Source organism: Diachasmimorpha longicaudata, chromosome 2 (genome assembly GCF_034640455.1).
Source record: "Diachasmimorpha longicaudata isolate KC_UGA_2023 chromosome 2, iyDiaLong2, whole genome shotgun sequence".
In the NCBI taxonomy this organism is placed as follows: Eukaryota; Metazoa; Arthropoda; class Insecta; order Hymenoptera; family Braconidae; genus Diachasmimorpha; species Diachasmimorpha longicaudata.
In genome coordinates, this window is record NC_087226.1 from 12,553,314 (window position 1) to 12,573,823 (window position 20,510).

The 20,510-nt window shown below is 39.2% G+C and overlaps 2 protein-coding genes across 5 annotated transcripts; one reads left to right on the forward strand and one right to left on the reverse strand.

The window, feature by feature from the left end:
* Nucleotides 1-497: 497 nt before the first annotated feature.
* Nucleotides 498-15,843, forward strand: LOC135172650 (serine/threonine-protein kinase Genghis Khan). 4 transcript variants are annotated; one of them, XM_064138841.1, is made up of 19 exons: nt 541-659; nt 2,135-2,307; nt 2,439-2,618; nt 3,254-3,825; nt 4,573-6,521; nt 6,726-6,836; nt 8,069-8,355; nt 9,035-9,198; nt 9,348-9,893; nt 9,973-10,116; nt 10,179-10,556; nt 10,717-10,897; nt 10,972-11,160; nt 11,335-11,520; nt 11,599-11,780; nt 11,876-11,983; nt 12,067-12,193; nt 12,347-12,504; nt 12,574-15,843. In XM_064138841.1, the coding sequence occupies exons 2-19, from the start codon at nt 2,196-2,198 to the stop codon at nt 12,685-12,687; spliced, it is 5,688 nt and encodes a 1,895-aa protein (XP_063994911.1). In that variant the 5' UTR covers nt 541-659; nt 2,135-2,195; the 3' UTR covers nt 12,688-15,843. The 4 variants fall into 4 exon arrangements, with proteins under 4 accessions (XP_063994908.1, XP_063994911.1, XP_063994907.1 ...); XM_064138838.1 differs by lacking the exon at nt 8,069-8,355 and having other exon boundaries at nt 498-635; nt 6,726-6,832; XM_064138837.1 differs by lacking the exon at nt 8,069-8,355 and having other exon boundaries at nt 6,726-6,832.
* On the reverse strand, nt 13,171-20,441 carry LOC135172653 (xanthine dehydrogenase-like). Its single transcript, XM_064138852.1, has 3 exons — nt 20,006-20,441; nt 16,012-19,938; nt 13,171-15,928 (listed from the first exon to the last, which is right to left on the reverse strand). The coding sequence occupies exons 1-3, from the start codon at nt 20,126-20,128 to the stop codon at nt 15,884-15,886; spliced, it is 4,095 nt and encodes a 1,364-aa protein (XP_063994922.1). The 5' UTR covers nt 20,129-20,441; the 3' UTR covers nt 13,171-15,883.
* Between the last annotated feature and the right edge of the window lie 69 nt (nt 20,442-20,510).

The window sequence follows — 20,510 nt, forward strand, 5'->3', positions numbered from 1 at the left end:
AAATTCCAAACTTTTTTCAATTTCGTACATCCTTTTTAAACATTTTTTGACACTGAAAATTTATCTGAATTAATTTGTTTTAATTTGAAAGATAATGCTCGCTTAAGAATGAAAAATCTGGTCTTCAAGATTTCTAGCATACGATCGGCACAACACGAGTGGCGGGGTCAGATCGTTATCGGAGGAATCCAATGATTTAAGTTTTTATTTTTTATTTTAATTGCTTTTCAGTGATGATTCAATTTCAAATTACAAAGAGACGCTTTGGAAAGCTAGTAATAATAGTGAGTTTCTAGTGCGCGAGAACTCCGGTGGTGGCGGCGCCGTTGGAGTTCCGCCGGTAGAGTAGTTGTGGGGCTCGTTGCTGGTAACATTGGGAACATCACATGCACGATTACCCTACCGCCATCTTAAGGCCTTCGAGGAAATAAATTATCTTTTTTTGTCGCCATACCTTTCCTTCATCACTCGTAACAGCGGCCAAACCTCCCGATGTTGTCCACCTCATGACGTAGCTCCTCCATATTTTCCTCACCCAAACACACACAGGCACATTTGTATGGGGCCTGCCAGGGGGTCAGCCAAATTGCTAGGAGCTTGGAGGTGGCGATACGATGTTTTGTGATAATTAAATGGTGCGATTTATAAACATTTAACGAGTACGTAAACCTCCGGAAACCCAATTAAAATTACCGCATGCGAAATAATCATCGATCGAGTGTTCAATTGTTCCAAAGTTCTAATCTTAATGCTCTGCGTTGAGAGGAAAAAAAATTGGCAAATTACCCTAGGAAATGGAAAAACAATATATTTTAATCGAATTATACGTGTATTTGAGTCGTGCTGAACATCACGCATTAAAATGTGAATAGAAAAAGTTGTACAAGTGCATTGAGATAAGGTTAACCCACAAATAGATACACCCATAATAGAATACATATCCAACTTTTTTTTTCAATTTCACAAATTCTCGCTAATGTTTTTTCATCTCATTGTTCGGGAGTTTGTGGTGTCGAGTGGTTTTTGTTATTTCTCTTCTTCATCGAGTGTTTTTTCATTCGCAATCGTCAGTGGGGGACAGTTTATTCGCATTAGGAGTGCATTAGGAGATTGAGGAGTTGAATTGAAAAAGTTGTCCACGCTTGTCATATCCGAGTCACCATTGCACTATTTTTGTAGTTGAGCCCAGAGGTTTGTTTTATCGCACTGATTTTATTATTCGTATCTGGTGATACTTTCGCGATCGAAGAGAGGGGTGGAGGAATTAATTTATTCTGTGATTTTTTTTATTGGGCTGGGGAAATGGGTGACATTGGGGTTACGTAATGTTTATGGGAGGTATTTGTGGGGATTCAATGTTGTTGACTATTTTTAGAATATTTTTGACAGTTTTTTTGAGGTTTTTTTGACTCAGTTGACACATTTTTTTTGGGGAATTTTTGGTACGTGGGGTGACGTCACTCGGATGGTTCTGTTTATCTGCAAGGGGGTTCTAGGGGCGAATTTTGGGAAGTGTTTTAACTTATTGAAGGATTTAGGGGGTGATATTAATACAAGAGATGAAAAACCATGTGGGAATTTTGATGAATTCGCCGAGTATTTGAATTGTTTTTTCATGTAAATTAATCTGAGTAGTTTCAATGATTTTCATTATGAGTATTGAGTATACAGATGGGAATGAGTCACACTTTATTTTTTTGCGTATTATTCCGGAATTTTTGGGGAAGGATATCGAGCTTTTAATAACATAATTCTCCTTATTGAAATTATTCCTGTTTCCTTTGGAAAATCGCGGCAGTCGTGCGACGCACTGCACTTCCACATGTCGTTAAGGGAATATAATACATCGGTGAAATTAAATTAAAAAATCCACTAGACCTTGGAACCCATTAATTAATTAGTCATATGAGAGACGGTGGGAATCACTTTAAAATCCCATATCCTACCAATTTCACCTCCTACAACCAACATCAACTTTTTCTCCTGATGTTATTCTCAAAAAACTCAGTGCATCGCAGGTTTCAACTAATTTTTGGGTTTTTTAAATATTCATTAGATTCCTAAGAATGCAATTAACCATCCGCGGTAAAAGGTAGAACCCGATGAAAATTATAATTGATACTTTGTATTGCAGGTTTTATATTGTCCAGTTATGAGGCTGATAAATACCGTGGTTGTAATCAGCCGGGACAATAATGACGGAATTATCGCCAAAGGATCCTGCTGAGGGATCGCCAAATCAGATTGCAATAATGTCAAACCCATCGAACAATTCTTACACTGCCCCAATGGACGTTGTTTCCCGGGGTACGTAACCATGTACTCGTATTTTTATTCATAATTTGTCAACGAGAATATTTTGCAATCAATGGGGATCACAAGAACTAGTAGCTTTTAAAAACCCACGAAGTCAAATTTATTTTCCTATTTTTTTCTAGGGGTGAGTGGAAGATTACGACAGCTCGAAAATTTGTTCACCAGTGGTCCAGTGCAAGGTGGACGTGTGAGCCATACATTTTCGATTGAAACGCTGATCGATATTTTATTAATTCTCTATGACGAGTGTTGCAACTCCTCACTGCGACGTGAAAAAACAGTCTCTGATTTTATCGAATTTGGTGAGTGCGAAATCTATTTAAAGATTTAAGATACGTGAAGCTTCTCTGCTCACCACCGAAGGGGATATATCAATGAAGACAAGAGGTCTTATCATTGAGTAAATATGATTCGATAATCGCAACGCTTCAATGTTTCATTATTTTAATGCTTCAGTTAACATTATTTGATTCACTCTCTCATTCATTTTCGCCCAGATTTATTTTTCAAGAAGTAATTATCAACCATTGGAACAACAAAGAATCCAATTTATTTCCATTAGTAAATTCTATCAGATTTTGTGTCTTGTAGAAAATTATCGTCACGAAGAAAAATTGAATTATAGGAGAATCCCAAGCAAATCAAATTAACGATTATAAACCTAAGTAAAGAAAAACATTCTTGAAAATTTAGAAGGGATAATAAATGACTTCAGTTTTAATTAATAGTGATCGATAAAATTGAATATTTACACGTGCAGGATTGCATTCAATATCTACATTGGAGGAGAAAAAAGATTCAACTCACAAAGTAGTGTGCAGGCCATTGCATTTTTGGAATTTGGGGTCTAAAGGGTCCATATAATACGTAAAATCAAAAACATGAATTTCAAGATCGTGCAAATGCCAAATAACTCCAAAATTTTGTTATTATTCAGTGAAACCAGTGGCAGCCTGCATAAAAAACCTCCAACTAGCACGTGAAGATTTCGAAATAGTCAAAGTCATTGGGCGAGGTGCATTTGGGGAAGTGTGCGTTGTAAAAATGCGAGGATCGGACAAAGTATTCGCCATGAAAATTCTCAACAAATGGGAGATGTTGAAGCGCGCTGAGACAGCGTGTTTCAGGGAAGAGAGGGATGTACTAGTCTACGGTGATCGTAGATGGATAACCAATCTTCATTATGCATTTCAAGATGACAATAATCTGTATCTCGTTATGGATTACTACTGTGGAGGTGATTTGCTAACTCTTCTTAGCAAATTTGAGGATCGATTGCCCGAGGATATGGCACGTTTTTACATTGCTGAAATGGTATTGGCGATTGCTTCCATACACAATTTACGGTATGTCCATCGAGACATCAAACCTGATAATGTTTTACTCGATGCCAATGGGCATATACGACTCGCCGATTTTGGATCATGTCTGAGGCTCTTTGAGGATGGCACCGTCCAGAGTAATGTCGCTGTTGGTACGCCGGATTATATTTCTCCAGAAATTTTGAGGGTAAGATTTTTTTTGAAATTTCTAATTTTCAGAAAATGGTGTCAAAGATTTATTAAAATTTCATTGAAAATTTCCTGTTTGATGAACGTTTAAATAGCACATTCCATTAAATCCATTTTAATAGCTCTCTCTGTAGGTGAAATGTTCATCAATCGACATTTTAATCACCTCCTCCCTTAATTTCCCATTATCGATAACGAATTGATAGAATTCCCTGAACTAATTCCCGAGAAACTCATCGTGAGGAGAAATCAACATATCGAATTCCGCTATTTAATCATCAAATCCATACGTTAAATTCATCTGCATCTGTATTTACGTGTTTAATAGCAGTGGTGATCAAATATACATGGAACCATTTTTAGCGAAGGAAATTAAACGAACGAATGCGAGACAAAGAGATGAAAACACAAAAAAGAAATACGAAAAATTGAGTGTTGAATAGAGTGAACAAGTCAAGAGAGTTTTTGAGATTATTCAAATATCTTACAATTTGAGAAAATAATTTTATCAGCTTTGCTTCAACAGTCATTTCAATGTTTTTCTAAATTTTCTGGACTAAATAGTCACTTTCGAGATTCACATTTACATGCACGTTTTAATCAAATCGTGTCCGGCATTCTGCCCTCCAATTTTTTACTCCTAATTTCCGGCTTCAAACGGCGTGAAATGAATCCCCATCCTCTCAATTTCCCAGCCCATCGCATTAATTTTTCATAAACACCCGTCCGCCCTTCAAAATTGCAGGCAATGGAGGACGGTCAAGGCCGTTACGGTCCCGAATGCGACTGGTGGTCTCTTGGTGTATGCATGTACGAGATGCTCTACGGCGAGACACCCTTTTACGCGGAATCTCTAGTCGAAACCTACGGTCGAATAATGAATCACAAGAACTGCTTCGACTTCCCTACAGACGAGGCCTACGACGTATCAGACGAAGCTAAAGACTTGATGCGAAAATTAATCTGCAGTTCGGAATTTCGTCTCGGTCAGAATGGTATCGAGGACTTCAAGAAGCACCCATGGTTCGAGGGAGTCAACTGGGAGACATTGAGGGACAGCACAGCCCCGTACATACCGGAAGTCTCGTCTCCAACAGACACCTCGAACTTTGACGTTGACGACACAGATGTGAGAAGTTCAGATGCTGTACCACCAGCAGCAAATTCAGCCTTCTCAGCCCTTCACCTGCCGTTTGTGGGCTTCAGTTTTACCCAGGGGAGCTGCATTTCAGACCTGGGATCCCTTCCCGTGCTGACACAGCCCCAAAGAGATAAAAACATCGAGAGCCTAGAGCTGGAAAACGCGAGATTACAGCAAACAATATTAGATTTGAAGAATCAATTGTCCTCAAACACCAGCAGTATATCTCCTACAATCTCCCCGGAATCGTCTAATGCCACGAGAAAGCTTCAGGACGAGATAAACACCTTAACAAAGCGCAATGGAGAACTGGAATCCCAGTTGAAGTCGTTGGAGAGCGCCGCAAGCCGAGAAATCAGAAACATTGATAATGGTGACCTGGCGAAGCTCCACGATCTCGAGAAGCTTGTTCGATTACTGAAAACGGAGAAGGAGGAGGCTGTGAAGGACAAGCTGGATATTCTTGAGAAACTAAAGCTCCAGGATAAGGAGCTGAAGGATGCGTTGACTCAACGAAAGCTCGCCATGGCGGAGTACACCGAGGTGACTGACAAACTGTCAGAGCTGCGACAGCATAAACAGAAATTGTCGCGTCAGGTGCGCGATAAGGAGGAGGAGCTGGAGGTAGTCATGGCCAAAGTCGACAGTTTGCGGCACGACATCAGGAAAGCAGAGAAGCTCAGGAGAGAGTTGGAGAACAGAGTTGAGGAGGCAATGGCGGAGACGAGCAAAGAGAGAAAATTAAGGGAGAGGAGTGAGGAATACTGCAAGCAGATGCAGGAGGAGACTGAGAAGATCAGGCAGAGATCTGTGGGTAATGATGCGCGTGCTAATGATGCCTTGGCTACGCAGGAGATCAATAGGCTCAAGGCAGAAGTGGAGAAACTTGAGGTACAGTACAATGAAAATCTTAATCAGCAGCAGGGGAGGCACAATGTGGAGATGAGGAGTCTTCAGGAGCAATTGCACGAGGCTGAGGGACACAGGGAAATACTGGAGAGGGAAATACAGGTGACTAAGGACAAGCTTGATGCTGCGAGACTGGAAAATATCACCGACAGTGAGGAGACCATCAACGAGTTGAGCAGACGACACGAGAGGGAGAAGATCATGCTGACTGAGGAGAACAAAAAACTTTTGCTGGAGTTGTCCTCGGTTACTGATAGTGTTAATAGAATTTCGAGTGAGAGGAGACAGCTGGAGGAGGAATACGAGGAACTCAGGAATAAGAAAGAGGCGATTGCTCAGTGGGAGGCCCAGATCACGGAAATCATACAGTGGGTATCCGATGAGAAGGACGCCAGGGGATATCTCCAAGCGTTGGCTACCAAAATGACTGAGGAGTTGGAGTTTTTGAAACATTCTGGAGGAGTCGGAGGCGTTGGGAGCACCTCGACAATGTCGGATAAGAATTGGAGGAATAGGAGATCACAAAAACTTGATAAAATGGAATTGCTGAATCTCCAGAGCTCGTTGCAGAGTGAGATACAGGCAAAACAAGCTATTTCTGAGGAGCTTACCAAGACTAGATCCGATCTTATTGCTGCTCAAAAGTTAGTTTTTCTAGGTTCTTTTATTATTTTAATGTTCAACTTTTGTTTAGCATTGTTAAGGTTGTCAAAGGATCCTTTACCGTTAGTTGTAGACAAAAACATGAACTAATCGCTAGAATATTTTTTATTGATTTTTAATTAATCGCCTGATCGCTTGAATATTTTTTATGGGGTTTTAATTGATGTCGTAATAATTCATTTTAGGGAATTACGTGACTTCCGACAACGTTTGGATTCAATGTCCCACGAAATGAAGAGAAAAGAAATACAAATCAAGGAATTGCAATCACGTATTGATTCGAGCGATGGTTGTAAGTACAATAGCAATAGAATTAATGTCCTGCACACCTCGAGGGTTCACAAAAAATTCCCCTACCACAATTTGATATTTGTCATTGTAACGCAAACAGCAGCAGTACATGCTGGTTATGTTATTTGGAAACATTTCGATTTACCACGTTGGCTTTTTAGACAGTAATGGCGATTTCCCGAATACCTTATTGAATAAATAAATCATAAGTATATTAATTAAGTTTATTAGCAGGAGAGCTTACTCGTCCATTCTATTGCATGCAGGTCTGCAACAAAGTATTTTTTGTAGTAAAAATTACTGATGTTGTACGAGTCGTTTGGAGTAGTATTTGTGCATGCTGTAGTCGTAGAAACACCTCCCAATTGTCAATGAATTTCGAATAAATTTTATTCTTCAATTGATCGAGAATATTACGATTATATGATGACGAGTTTTTTCTTACTGTTTTAATCATGCATTATACAGTGGAAAAAAACATACAGAAATTGGAATTGAGGTACAGGCGAAGTAGAAAAAAACATTGATTTTTTTAGACAACGATGATTGATGATTTTTATCAATCTATTCTTATTGTGACAATTAAGGTGACGGCAGCCCCAATAATAAACGGTAGATGTTAAAATCTGACGAACAATGACACATATTTTATGTAATTGGAACTCTTGACTGTCAGGTAGACGAAATTAATTTTCTCTGGTCATTTCCACGTACAGAATAAATTGGCTGATTTAATATTCAATGAATTCATTCGTTTAATGAATTTTATTCAACATATGAATGACGTGGAAAAGCTGGAAGTGAACTTCTCTGGTTTTAATTCTCGATATTTTAATTAGGAGATTTAATCAGAGGACATTTTCCCCTGAGTTCGTTTAAAATCGAGATAATTCGTAATTAATGGATCCCTCTAGAAAAAGGACACGTGTTTTAAACAATAGTAACATCCCATTTTTATTCAAACGAAATATATTATCTCACAAGAACATGACTAATTAATCATGAACATCGAAGATGAATCAGGATCGAAAGGAGTAAAAATTCGATATAATTTTATCCTAAAATTTTCCTCGTTTAAAATCGTAATAATTCGTGACTTGAAAACATCTCCCACAACCGTCACCTTAAGAAAGACAATGCAAGAAAACGTCTTAAAACAGAAAAAATTGGGGTTGTTATCCTTGATCCAGCATAAGTAACCCGATGTGCCGGCACGGTATGCAATTCTGATTTCTAGACTACAAAGTGCCCCTGTTTATTGGCGCAACGAGCTGCGTGTGGGGCCTCTTATTGCTCATCATCAAACTGTATTTGTGACAGCTGTTCTACATTCACCAAATCATCAAAGAAAATTGTCACCAAACATCGTTACGACAAAACCCCAACGTATCATCGTGCATCAGCCGTCATCACCCCTTCCAGTTATGCGTTCACCCCGTATTACAGCGTGTCGTTTATTAAATCGTTTTTCACCGGTCAACTCAATCATCAATAGAAATGCTGTTGCCATCGAATCGTCGTCTGGTAATTTTACACATCAGGGGGATTGACGTTTAGTCCGAGTGAAGAATTATTATTTTTTTTTCATGAGTTTTTGCGATGGCTATTAACAAAAGCATCCGTGCTGAATCCACTTCATATTTAGTGGTTTTATACTGCGGTTTTTTTGAGTATTTCCCAGACGTTTTGTTATCGCGATATGTGTAAGTACTGGAACATTTTGATGAGTATGGGTTTTTCGCTTTTTGCTGGAGTTTGGAGATGTTTTGGTGGAGTGGTGAGATCGTAATGGAGGATGATTAGTTGAGAAATGCAGATTGATAATTATTTGGATAATTATACCAACTAAATCTGTTCATGTTTCAATTGCAAATCAACTCGTCCTCTTGCACTCCAGCACGAAATAATTCGCGACCCTGAACTGACCTGTTGCATATCTAATTACGTGTAAATAATGCGGTTTTGCATGGTGAATTGATGAAGACTACCGTGAGGTGTTGAGCAATGAATAATGGAGTTATTCGTCCTGATTTTTCCCACGTAGATTTTAGACACTGAGCCTAATGACTGTGTTATAAGATCTGATTGTGATCTGAATTTAAGATTTTTTACAAGGCACATCGAACGGTTGGGCGACGAGTGTTCATTCATTAATTCTTTATTTTGTCATGCATTGAATTCAGTTTCGCTATTTTCATTGCAGTCTTGGAACGCCCAACATCACAAATGTCGTACTTGGAGCACTTCTTGAAGGAAACGGCTGGTAGTACTCGTCATGGCAGTGTCGACAGCGTTGAAGGTGACATCGAGGATAATCGGGCGCCGAGCATCACAAGTAGCAAGAGTAATTTATCCGAGTTGAGCATTGTAAGTGACACTTATTTAAATATCTATAATGAAATTAGAAAGGCAGTAACAAAATGCTTTCAAAGGGGATAGCAATTTTTTTATATACAATTTTTTATACATTTTATTGAGAGTTCAGTAAAAACAATTTTTCTTCATTAATCCCGAAGGATCCAACATCACCACTGTCTCACGAGCTCCTCAACAAATCATCAGCATCCCACAGCCAAGTAGCCAATCTCCAGCCAAAGCCAAAGTCCCATCAATTTCTGGTACGAACATTCTCAGCACCAACAAAATGCAATCATTGCACTTCCCTCATGGTTGGACTGACAAGACAAGGAGTTGTATGCGAAGTATGTGGTTTTGCCTGTCACATGCCGTGCTGCGATAAAGTGCCAGCAATGTGTCCAGTGCCCCATGATAAGACAAAACGACCACTTGGAATTGATCCAACAAGGGGCATTGGCACTGCTTACGAGGGTTACGTCAAGGTGCCCAAAATGGGAGGTGTCAAGAAGGGATGGATTCGACAATTTGTCGTTGTATGCGATTTTAAATTATTCCTTTACGATATATCACCTGATCGCAATGCACTGCCCTCCGTCTATGTATCGCAAGTCCTCGATATGAGGGACGAGGAGTTTGGGGTGAGTTCAGTACGTGAATCGGATGTTATTCATGCTACGAAGAAAGACATTCCATGCATTTTTAGGGTAAGTGTTTTAAATTTTGTCCATTTACTCAAATGGGATTTTCCAATTAGCTGAAGAAATTCTTTAATTTTCTTGATAGATTACAACATCCTTGCTGGAGCCGCCAGGTTCACGGAATCACACTTTAATGTTGGCTGACACTGAAAGTGAGAAAACCAAATGGGTTGTTGCGTTAAGTGAACTTCATCGAATATTAAAAAGAAACAATCTTCCAAATACAACGGTAAATATTTTATTTTACCTGACAATACCAGAATGACGAGTCTAATTAAGGGATTCTTTCAGATCTTTCGTGCAAAAGAACTATTGGACAATACATTGTCAGTTGTTAAGAACGTGATGTCAGGAGCGATAATAGATCCTGATCGTCTAGTCATTGGTACCGAGGAGGGCCTATTCTGTTTAGATTTAGATCGTAGCGAAATTGCTAAAGTTGGTGAGGGCAAGAAGGTATATTTACTCGAGTACATAACCGAGGAACAACTTATTGTGGTACTGAGCGGTAAACAGCGCCACGTAAGACTAGTCCCAGTCCGTGCACTTGATGGTGATGAAGTCGAATGGATCAAGGTTGCTGAGACAAAGGGCTGTATAACTCTGACTACAGGCATTGTCAGGCGTAATCCACTCACATACTGTCTATGTGTTGCGATAAAAAAACAGGTAAATTGCCTTAAGAATGAATGAAAATAGGGATTGTTTAATCAAATTTTAATATCAATTTGACAAAATAATTCTGAAATATCCCATTTTATAATTTTATTAGATCAATAACTCAACTTTTTTTTTCATCACAAAAATAAATAATAAATATGAATTTCAGAATGCTTCACACGTGATGATATATGAAATAACACGTACAAAAACCCGCCACAAACGTATACAAGAATTAATGTTACCCTGTCATGCACAAACACTTCAAGTACTGTCAGAGGGACGTTTATGCGTTGGTTATCCATCAGGATTTTCAATATACAGTATTCTCGGTGATCATCATCCCATTTGTAAGTAATGCAACGTGAATACTAATTTTATTATTATATATTTCGTTATTATTTATTATGCTATATTCTTGCAGCATTGGTCCATCCTGAAAACACACTGCTAGGGTTCTTGACGTACAGTGCCATCGATGCTTTACGCTGCATTGAACTACCGAGAGGTGAATTCTTACTCGTATTTCAAACACTCGCTGTTTACGTTGATAGCCAGGGCCGAAAGAGTAGAGATCGAGAGATTATGTATCCAGCTGTACCAACTGCAGTCAGTAAGTACAACCATCAGAAGGATATCCCAGTATTTTATTTGCTTAGAACTGTTGAAAAATAATAATTCAGTTCAAGTTGCATTGTAAACTATAGAAGAGACTTACATATACTCGGGATAATTTTTTTGTGGTCACTGAATGTGAAAAATTGATGAAAATTATTCTCTCCTTCAGGTTATTGTGACGGATATCTCCTGGTTTATAGTGAGACCCACGTGGATCTGTTCGACTGCAACACTGGGGATTGGTTGCAGACGTTGAATGTAAAACGTGCACGACCACTCAATAATTCGGGATCATTGACTAATTGCATGATCAATGATATGCCCTACGTTATTTATTTGAGTCATCTCCATCAACGTAAGTGCGAACATTTATTCAATTTGGCAAAGAAATCGATCTTGGGGTTTGACATTGGATTATTACATGTTTCTGCAGGAGAGCTATTGAATTTAGCACCTCTTGATGCGAGCGGAAGACAAATGACGAGACCCAGGAGACGATTTTCATTGCGCGAAGGGAACAGAAGCTCCCGACCCACGGACAGACGATCTAAAATGATCTCAGCACCAACGAATTTCAATCATATTAGTCACATGGGACCAGGGAATGGTATTCAAGTAAGTAAACTGATGAAATTATTTAAATTCACCTCCATACATTTATTTATTTTATGTTGTATGGTCCCTTTTTTAATTTGTAATTTTTTCCTCAGATTCAACGTTTGTTGGATTTACCAACGACCCTCGAAACAGCGGATCAACAGCAATATTCGAGTCATCATAGTAGTAGTTCTCATTTGCATGGAAATCCACAGCAACGAGTAAGAATTCTTTATAATTTATTTTTGTATTGAAAAACTCGAGCAGAAAACAGGTAAAATTAATTGTCATTTTTCATTGCCAGTTTTATGCTAATACCGGTCTACAGGCACCAACAAAACCAGCACCATTGCCACCCCGACATCCACCGTCTGACACGAGACGTCTAAGTTCCCATATGCAGAGAAATTCTGGTTATTCGCCTCATAATGGTATTTTACGATTGATATTTACCGCTGTCGCACAAATTCTTCTTCTTAACTTGCAAATTATGATTTTTTCAATATAATTGCACTTTTCTAACGCATAGCATTGCTCTTTTATAATGTGATGACGTACCACTGAATATGACTATCCAATTACAGGTTCAACATCGTCGAGAAGGGGTCCGGCCCCACCTCGGCCAACAGCTACACCACCGTCGTTACCTCGAACACCAGTGGATCAGGCAGAATCTGAATCACTCCATATGCGATCCCACACACCACTGTCACTCGGTAGTGTAGCTTCTTTGCAGGAAAAGGTAAACCTATCAATTACAAGGTCTCTCCCCTATTAAACAAACATTCATATTCAAATCATTAATTATCAGGAGCACACATCTGGTGGAAGTCCACGTCACTCAATAGCCTCGAACAATAGTTCCAATCCATCAACACCACCAAGTCCAGCCCATGACCATGGTTCATCTTCCTACGACTCATAAATCGCCAGATACTCATCGGCCAGCTACTTACTTGCACCGACCGTCACAAATCAGGTATGAATACCAAGCGTCGGGTTGCAAAACTCCCCTTAGAATAAACTAAACAGAAAAACAATAATCGAGTTGACGATAAACTCATTGAGCAGCTGTTGAGACAACTTTGAAAGCAGTACACGTATACCTGTAGATACAGGTCCTACGGCTAACGAGTTGCCATAGTATTACTGCAGGTTAATTAATTGTACACTTGAAAAGCAAAAAAAAAGCAAATTACGAACTAATTTTATCCATTTAATTGCCAAATAACATGCTAGAATCTCACTAAAGGTCTGAAATTTATATAAATAACCCGAAATTTATTGTCATTTTTATTCATTCAAATTTTTATTATTTTTTGTGTCTACATTCGTGGAAAATTAGAGTATTTGCCACTGTCAAATAGCCTTATTTATTTTAACATAAAATGATGGAATGTAGACAGCATTTTTATTTTATATTTTTTATTCGATTGTCGATCAACGTCTAATCAACTTTTTTACATGAAAAGGGGAGTGAATTTCGCATTCGATTTTTGACACTTGAATCATGCATAATTAAAGTGAAGTGGATTTTTTTTAATTCAACACATTCAACTAAACCCTTCAATTCATTGTATTTCTCCACTTCATAAAATTGATAATTGTAAATAGACACTCATAAAATTGGCTGAAGCTTATTAGTGATCCCGAGAAGATTTTATGAATTTGTTTGTGTCATTGGTCCCCTCAGAGTAAAAAAATTACCCCAATAACAAAAAAGTCTGAGTTTTTTCTTCGAATAAAAAATGAGACATAAATCAGTCAAATTATAGTAGAAATAATTACTCAATTAGTCGACCCTCGGTTCTAGGTAGAACGCAGACAAAAATAAAAACTACTAAGTTCGAAGTAGTGTTTAAACAAAACCATTGTTAGAATTAAAACTTATTGAATTAATGAGAAATAATAATCACTCTTCCAGCCGGAAGACATAAAGAGGGAAAGAACAAATATAAAATTTATTGAATGCCTTATGATTGAAAAAGTTTTATATTTATGTCATAATGCAATTTAAGGCATTATACATAATTTAATTGAAACGCCCACAGTGTGAATAGTAGTGAGTAAGCGTAATAATTTGTTGCAATCACGTGTAGATGATAATTAAAGAAGAATATGTGAAGATCATTACCGATTAATAACAATGTCAATAATATATTACGTATGTAATTCGTCGAGGGTAACAAGAGTCAAAGTCAAATGTCATTTATACAGTTTAATAACGGATGTTGGTTTCAGTCCACTTGTTATTTTTAACAAACTGACAATTAATTTTATTAGAGTAAGTACTTATGTCACTTCAACGAATTTTTTTTATTCATTTAAAAAAAAAGTGGAAGTTTGGAATTTTTAAACAATTACTGGTTTGTGTGGGAAATCAAAGTTTCCCAGGAAGTTTTAATTTTTTATCGTTTTATAATGCTGATTATTGTGGTATGTTTGGCTGTATTTTTGTGAAAAAGCGAGGGATAATTGTCGGTTTTATTATTAAATAGGGAGTAATCATGGCTTCCATTCGAGAGGCCGTTTATATTCACGAGTCTTTCCAGTTTTAATGTCTAAGTTTCTTGTTTTCGATGAAGAAATCAAGATTCAACCAATGATTTCGGCGAATAGCCTTTGAGAACTGGCACTTCGGGATTTAAAACAGGACAAATCGATTTTTTAATTTAATTGAGTGGCTGTATATTTTTTTTATTGAAAAAACTTTTGGCATATGAAAATTTAATTAAAATTAGACACGTATTTTTTTATTTTGAAAAAAAGCTCTAGGCGACAGAAGGACCGTATATCTTGAGTCGTCTCTAACTCGTTAATTTTTTTTAAACTAAAAAATTCATATCTAAAGTCTTTCAGTTGACTGTCGTATCCAAGACTAGAAAAATTAGCATGTAGAACCCCAATTGGAGATTATTTTTTGAGAAGAAAATCTGCGCGTCCATTTTTCTCTCTCTGTTTTTATTCTACTCCCCTTGAGCAAAATTGCAATTTACAGTCAGTCAATGAAAATTCAAAAGAATAAGAAGAGCAAAGGATGAAATTATTTAACAAAATACATTAACATTATCAAAAAGCCTCAGATGGCAGTTTTAAATGAAATTTTCAGAGGTAATTTTAAGAATTGATATACTCTCTTACACTCGTATTATTTGATAACAGGTATTAAAAATTTGTTCGATCTATCTCGAAATAAGAGACTCCGAAACATAATATTGAAGAACAATGAAAATCGGACTGACTCGCAATACATGCCGATTCAGGTAGAAAACTAATAGAACGCATTGCAATTTTAATTTCAATTATTTTTAATAGAATTTGTATTTATGAAATTTTGTAAATAACCCGAATCATCAGAAGTCGTCAAGTCTTCTCCCATCATTGAATAATTATACTCGACAGAGATGAAAGGATTTATCGAATTATTCTGAATACAAGTGGATTTTTTCAATTTTTTTTACTGATCAATCAAGTGAAATTTAATTTTGATCGATAAATCAGAACCACAAGGATAAACTAACAAATTTACACGGTCGTGTTGTAGCATAATGTCTGTCATTGAGTAGAAATTTCGAGGAGACTAAGAAAATTAATAAATAAAAAAAAACGTAAAATTAAATAAGTCTCAGCATAAAAGCAGTAGATTAGGCGTATTACTGGTGGTTAAAACCAGTGTAATATAATGATCTGGTCCTATTATACAGCATTTTGAAACACATATAGTTTTAGCGTATGTCATTATAACGAGAACAAACGAAAATGAAACAAACTTATTTATGGCTCTTGTGCATTGTTCAAAGTATTTATTGAATGAAAACAAAACAACTATAAATAACGATTATATAGTGGAATTATTGTATTTAGTTGCGGCGTTGTGGAACTGTAGATTGAAATTTTTTTCCTATTCTTTCTGTAGAATTTTCTCATGATTCTTATTGTTTTTCTTTTTTTAATTAATTCAATACAATTGCGTTTGGAGATGTGGACGAACGCGTTGAACAATAACAATATTTTCTTTTTCAATATGCAAGTTATATAATTTAATATACAGCACAGAGAAATTATAATCATGAAAATATAATACGTAATGATTTTATTTGAATCCTTATCCTCTCAAACCTTCATGCAATTTTATTCCACGCTTTATCAACGTCAACATCTGGAAACTGAAATGAAAAAAAGAAAACTTAACTCAGTTAATGAAATAAAAATGTGATGCATAATTTGAGTGAAGAGATGAATAGATTACTTTAGTGGTGAACTCATCGACGCAAGCTGTGCGAATCCGGGCGGAAGTTGCTGGTGAGTCCAGTCTGAATTTACAAGTAGCCTTGCCATCTCTTCTGGCATCCTGAATTGCATTCTTGATAGCGAAAAATACAGAAGCCGCGAGGAAGAGCGGGGGTTCCCCGACGGCTTTCGACGAGTAAATGGCCCGTGGATTGGGTGCATCTCGCAGCAACGAGACATTGAACTCCCGGGGAATGTCATTGAAACCAGGGAGTTTGTAAGACCCAGGACCACATGTGTACATCGTACCATCAGGTGAATACATCAACTCCTCGAGAGTGTATAATCCCAGTCCCTGGGTGAAGGCACCCTCTACCTGGCCAATGTCAATGGCGGGATTTAAACTGTCCCCCACATCCATGACAATGTCTGTTCTCAGTACCTGATGATCCCCAGTGAGACAGTCGACTTCCACTTCACTGCAGGCGACGCCATACGAAAAATAATTATAAGGAATCCCAGAATTCGTCTCAAAGTCGTATCCAACGTCGGGAGTGCGATAATATCCAGTTGCACTCAAACTAATCCTCTCGAAATATGCCTTCGAGATCCATTCCTCCCAACTCCCCTCAGGACTGCTATCGATAATGTGCTTGATGCGCTCCATGATAGTATTGCAAGCATTTAGCACAGCCATTCCATTCAAATCCGAAGAAATGCTGGCAGCGGTCGCTGATGTATTGGGCACCTTGTCAGTCGCTGTTTCAGAGATATGAATTTTATCAGGATGAACCTTCAAAGCACTGGTCGCAACCTGAATCATCTTCGTATGTAAACCCTGGCCCACTTCAGCCCCTCCATGAGTGATGAGTACCGAGCCATCAGTGTAAACGTGAACTAGTGCTCCAGCTTGATTCAAGACTCTCAGAGTGTACCCAACACCAAACTTTGTGGGTATAACAGCAATCCCTCGTTTCCTGTATCGATTCCCTTGATTAAATTCCTCCACCCTGGCTCTCCTCATCTCATAATCAGACTGAAGAATACACTGTTGCCAGCAGCGATCCAAGGAACACAGTAGAAGTTTCTGATGGTAATGAGTAACATCATTCTCCTTGTACAAGTTCATTTCGGAGACTTTATGGACTGGTAGCCCCAAGAAGTTGGCCACATCCCAGATAATGTTTTCAGCTATCAGCATCCCCTGGGGTCCCCCCGACGCGCGGAAAGCTGTGTTAGAGAGGAGATTGGTCCTGCATACCCATCCTGCGGCATCAATCACTGGAAATTTGTACGCGTTTTCGCAGTGATGGATCGCCCGCTGCATCACCTCAGGAGAATAATCCCTGGAGTAGCCAGCGTTGATATAAAGCTCTGTCTTCACTCCTTTGACAAGGCCCTCGTGGGTGAAGCCGACCTTGTATTTACACAGGAAGGGATGCCTTCCCCCAGTGATGGACATATCCTCGTCTCGATTGAGCATGCAACGAACAGGCTTCTGGAGTTCGAAGGCTGCCAGAGCTGCTGGTACCGCAATCAGTCTTCCCTTGGTCTCCTTTCCCCCAAAAGCTCCTCCCAAACGTTTCACGCGGATATTTACGTGGTTCAACGATAGTCCAAGTGCGTGTGCCGTGATCTTCTGCATTTGACTGAGATCCTGAGTGCAACAGAAAATCTCAATCTCGTCAGTTTCCTTCGGGACAGCCAGGACAGACTGAGTCTCGAGGTAGAAGTGCTCCTGACCGCCCATTCTGAACTCTCCTTCAATGATATGGTCGGATTCTGCGAATGCTTCATCAATATCTCCATGCTGGATCCGCATAGGAGATGACTCGATAAAGGATTCTGCTTGTATGGCGTCTTCAATGCTTATAATTGGTGTGAGATCCTTATAAAATACTTCAACCATTCTTGCGCCGTTTTGAGCTGTGAATTGGTCCACTGCAATGATTGCGCCGATTGGTTGACCTTGACATGTTACTCTGGTCACGAAGATCTCCTCGTCGCTTATCACGGGACCTGCTGAATTCCTGCCAGCAGGCAAATCTTCAGCAGAGTAGAATTTCACCACGCCCTCGAGTTCGAGGGCCTTGGAGGCGTCGATTCTTAGAAGTTCAGCGTGAGATCGAGTGGATAGAACTAGAGCCAAGTACAGCTCTTCTTTCATTATTGGAATATCGTCACAGAATACAGCTTCTCCAGTGGTTTGTTTGAAGGCGCTGGTGTGGACAATCGGGCGCCCAATCAAATCCTTCGGCTCTGAGTGATCAGGAGTGATCTGGTAGTACTGCGAACTTTTGAAGGATTTATACCGATATGTATCATCCACCGAAGATAATTCCTTCGGGATTGGTACAAGTCCAGGGACATTATGCTGTAATTGTTTCGTGATGTGAATGAACCCCTTGAAGAAGAGACTGAGGGTCAGGGACCTTCGATAAAGGATCATCCCTCCAGGTGCAGAGTCTTCCAGTGGGAATTCTTCAACTAATGATCGGTAGGTCAATTCCAGCATATCTGAATTCCATCGTTTTCCCAACATTTGCTCGCAGGTTTTCACTGCGAGCTTCGTCGTCGGGGCCATTCCACCGTATGCCAGGTGAGCTCTAATGATTTCATCAGTTTCGCTCTTGAAAATCACGTTCAATGCCATGTTGACTATGGCAATGTCATCGTCCCTCCGCTTCGCTTGCTTGTAGGCAACAAAATATTGAGATTTTTGGGTGAATGGAATTTCTAAGGACAAAAGGATCTCCTCGGGCTTGCTGATATTCCGTCTGTATCCAGTGAAGAAGTTGTGATCTATAGGAACTTGTCTATGTCCATTCTTGAGGCTGCAGAAGTTCAATTTCGTTCCACAAGCCATTAGTATCGGTACCAAATCTGAAATTGGACTTCCTGTCATTATGTTTCCCCCAATTGCTGCAACATTTCGAACCTGCTTTCCTGCGAACCAATGGAGCATTTCGACTATTTCTTTGAATATTCTTGTCTTGTATTCTGGAGTGACGGAGATGAGATCGGTAAGGGATTCTTCCAACTCCATCAGAGTGACACTCGCACCAATCGTTAGAGAGTCTTGAACGAGGATACTTCCAAGCTCGGGAATTTGTCTAGTTTGGATCAGAATTGGGTACTTGGAGTGTTTGAATTTAACTTCCACACCCACTTCGGTGTTACCACCAATGATCTTGGCATTAGGGAACTGGTTCTTGAGGAAGAGGAGTTGGTGTAAAGTCGTCGGACGATACCAAGTAACTTCTTTCCCTTTGATTATCAAATATTCTTTATCCAGTCCATCAGAGAGTTTTAATTGAGGAGGGAAAATGATCTCCTGGGTGGGATCGTATGGACGAAATTCCTTGGTATTGAAGACTTCTGTTGGCTCCGATGTGAAGGCACGCTTGCAGCAGGCTTCACCCATTGCACAGGGCCCCATCTCGCAATTGGTGGAATCAGAGGCCTGGTGAACCATTCGAGATTGCTCCCACTCTTCAGTGAAGGTCCTCATGCCCTCAATAATGGGACGATATCCCGTGCACCTACAGAGATTCCCCTGGAACGTGAGTTCCAGGTCCTGCATCGACGGTTTGGGCTTTGATCTCAATAGGGCGTACATCGACATTATTATCCCGGGGGTACAGAAGCCGCATTGGGATCCATGGGCCTTGGCCAGGCGCTCTTGAATGGGATGGAGTGTAGTCCTGGTACTGCCTATGCCTTCCACAGTTGTTATCGCTGTTCCGTGAACACTGCAAATGGGTGCCAGGCAGGCGTTGATTGCGAGATGCAGGATTTTTCGCCTACGACGATCAAATCTCGACAGCATCACGGTACATGCTCCGCACCCACCTTCCGCGCAACCCAGTTTTGTTCCGGTTAAATTTAATTTATTCCGAAGATAATATAGGAGAGTCCATTCAGGATTGACGTCTTTGTCAGTTACCTAAAAATTAGAGTCATCGTAACTCTCCCATCATAACTCCGAATTAAGGAAAAATCGTCATAGCTACCCTTGTGCCATTAACATAAAAAATTAATGTATCCGATTCGTTAGCCTTTCCATTTAAACCACCTGGTGATTTTCCAACGTGGTTTATAGTCCTTTCCTGATTATCAGTGTCTGGCTTGCCCATAATGTTCACGACTATATCTGAATGGTCAGGCTGAATTCAATGAGACCGATAAATTGATTCACTCGCAGTCGCAACACTGGCAGCGGAAATGATTAGAAATGGACAGAATACCGAACGTCCTTGAAGTCTTATCCTCGTATAACTATTTATCTACTATTCCCTAACAATATACTGCTAGATGGCGCTAACGACATTAAAGTCTTCTAAGAAACAATGTACGCATCAGATTAAATGTTGATAACGTATTAGTCAACACGAGGAAAATATTATGCGGAATTCCAGTTTTTTCAAAGTGATTATCTAAAAAACGGTCGCATTGATTGTGGGTGCAATTGCAGTGCTCGATAAGGCACAATTACATCTGACTTTCATGCATTCCAAT

Coding starts and splice junctions, on each gene's coding strand:
- LOC135172653 (XM_064138852.1), bottom strand. CDS start 20,128: ATGGGCAAGCCAGACACTGATAATCAGGAAAGGACTATAAACCACGTT. Junction 19,939..20,005: donor TTTATGTTAATGGCACAAGG/GTAGCTATGACG, acceptor TCTAATTTTTAG/GTAACTGACAAAGACGTCAA. Junction 15,929..16,011: donor TCGATGAGTTCACCACTAAA/GTAATCTATTCA, acceptor TTTTCATTTCAG/TTTCCAGATGTTGACGTTGA.
- LOC135172650 (XM_064138841.1), top strand. CDS start 2,196: ATGACGGAATTATCGCCAAAGGATCCTGCTGAGGGATCGCCAAATCAG. Junction 11,521..11,598: donor TTTGAGTCATCTCCATCAAC/GTAAGTGCGAAC, acceptor ATGTTTCTGCAG/GAGAGCTATTGAATTTAGCA. Junction 11,984..12,066: donor ATGGAAATCCACAGCAACGA/GTAAGAATTCTT, acceptor TTTCATTGCCAG/TTTTATGCTAATACCGGTCT.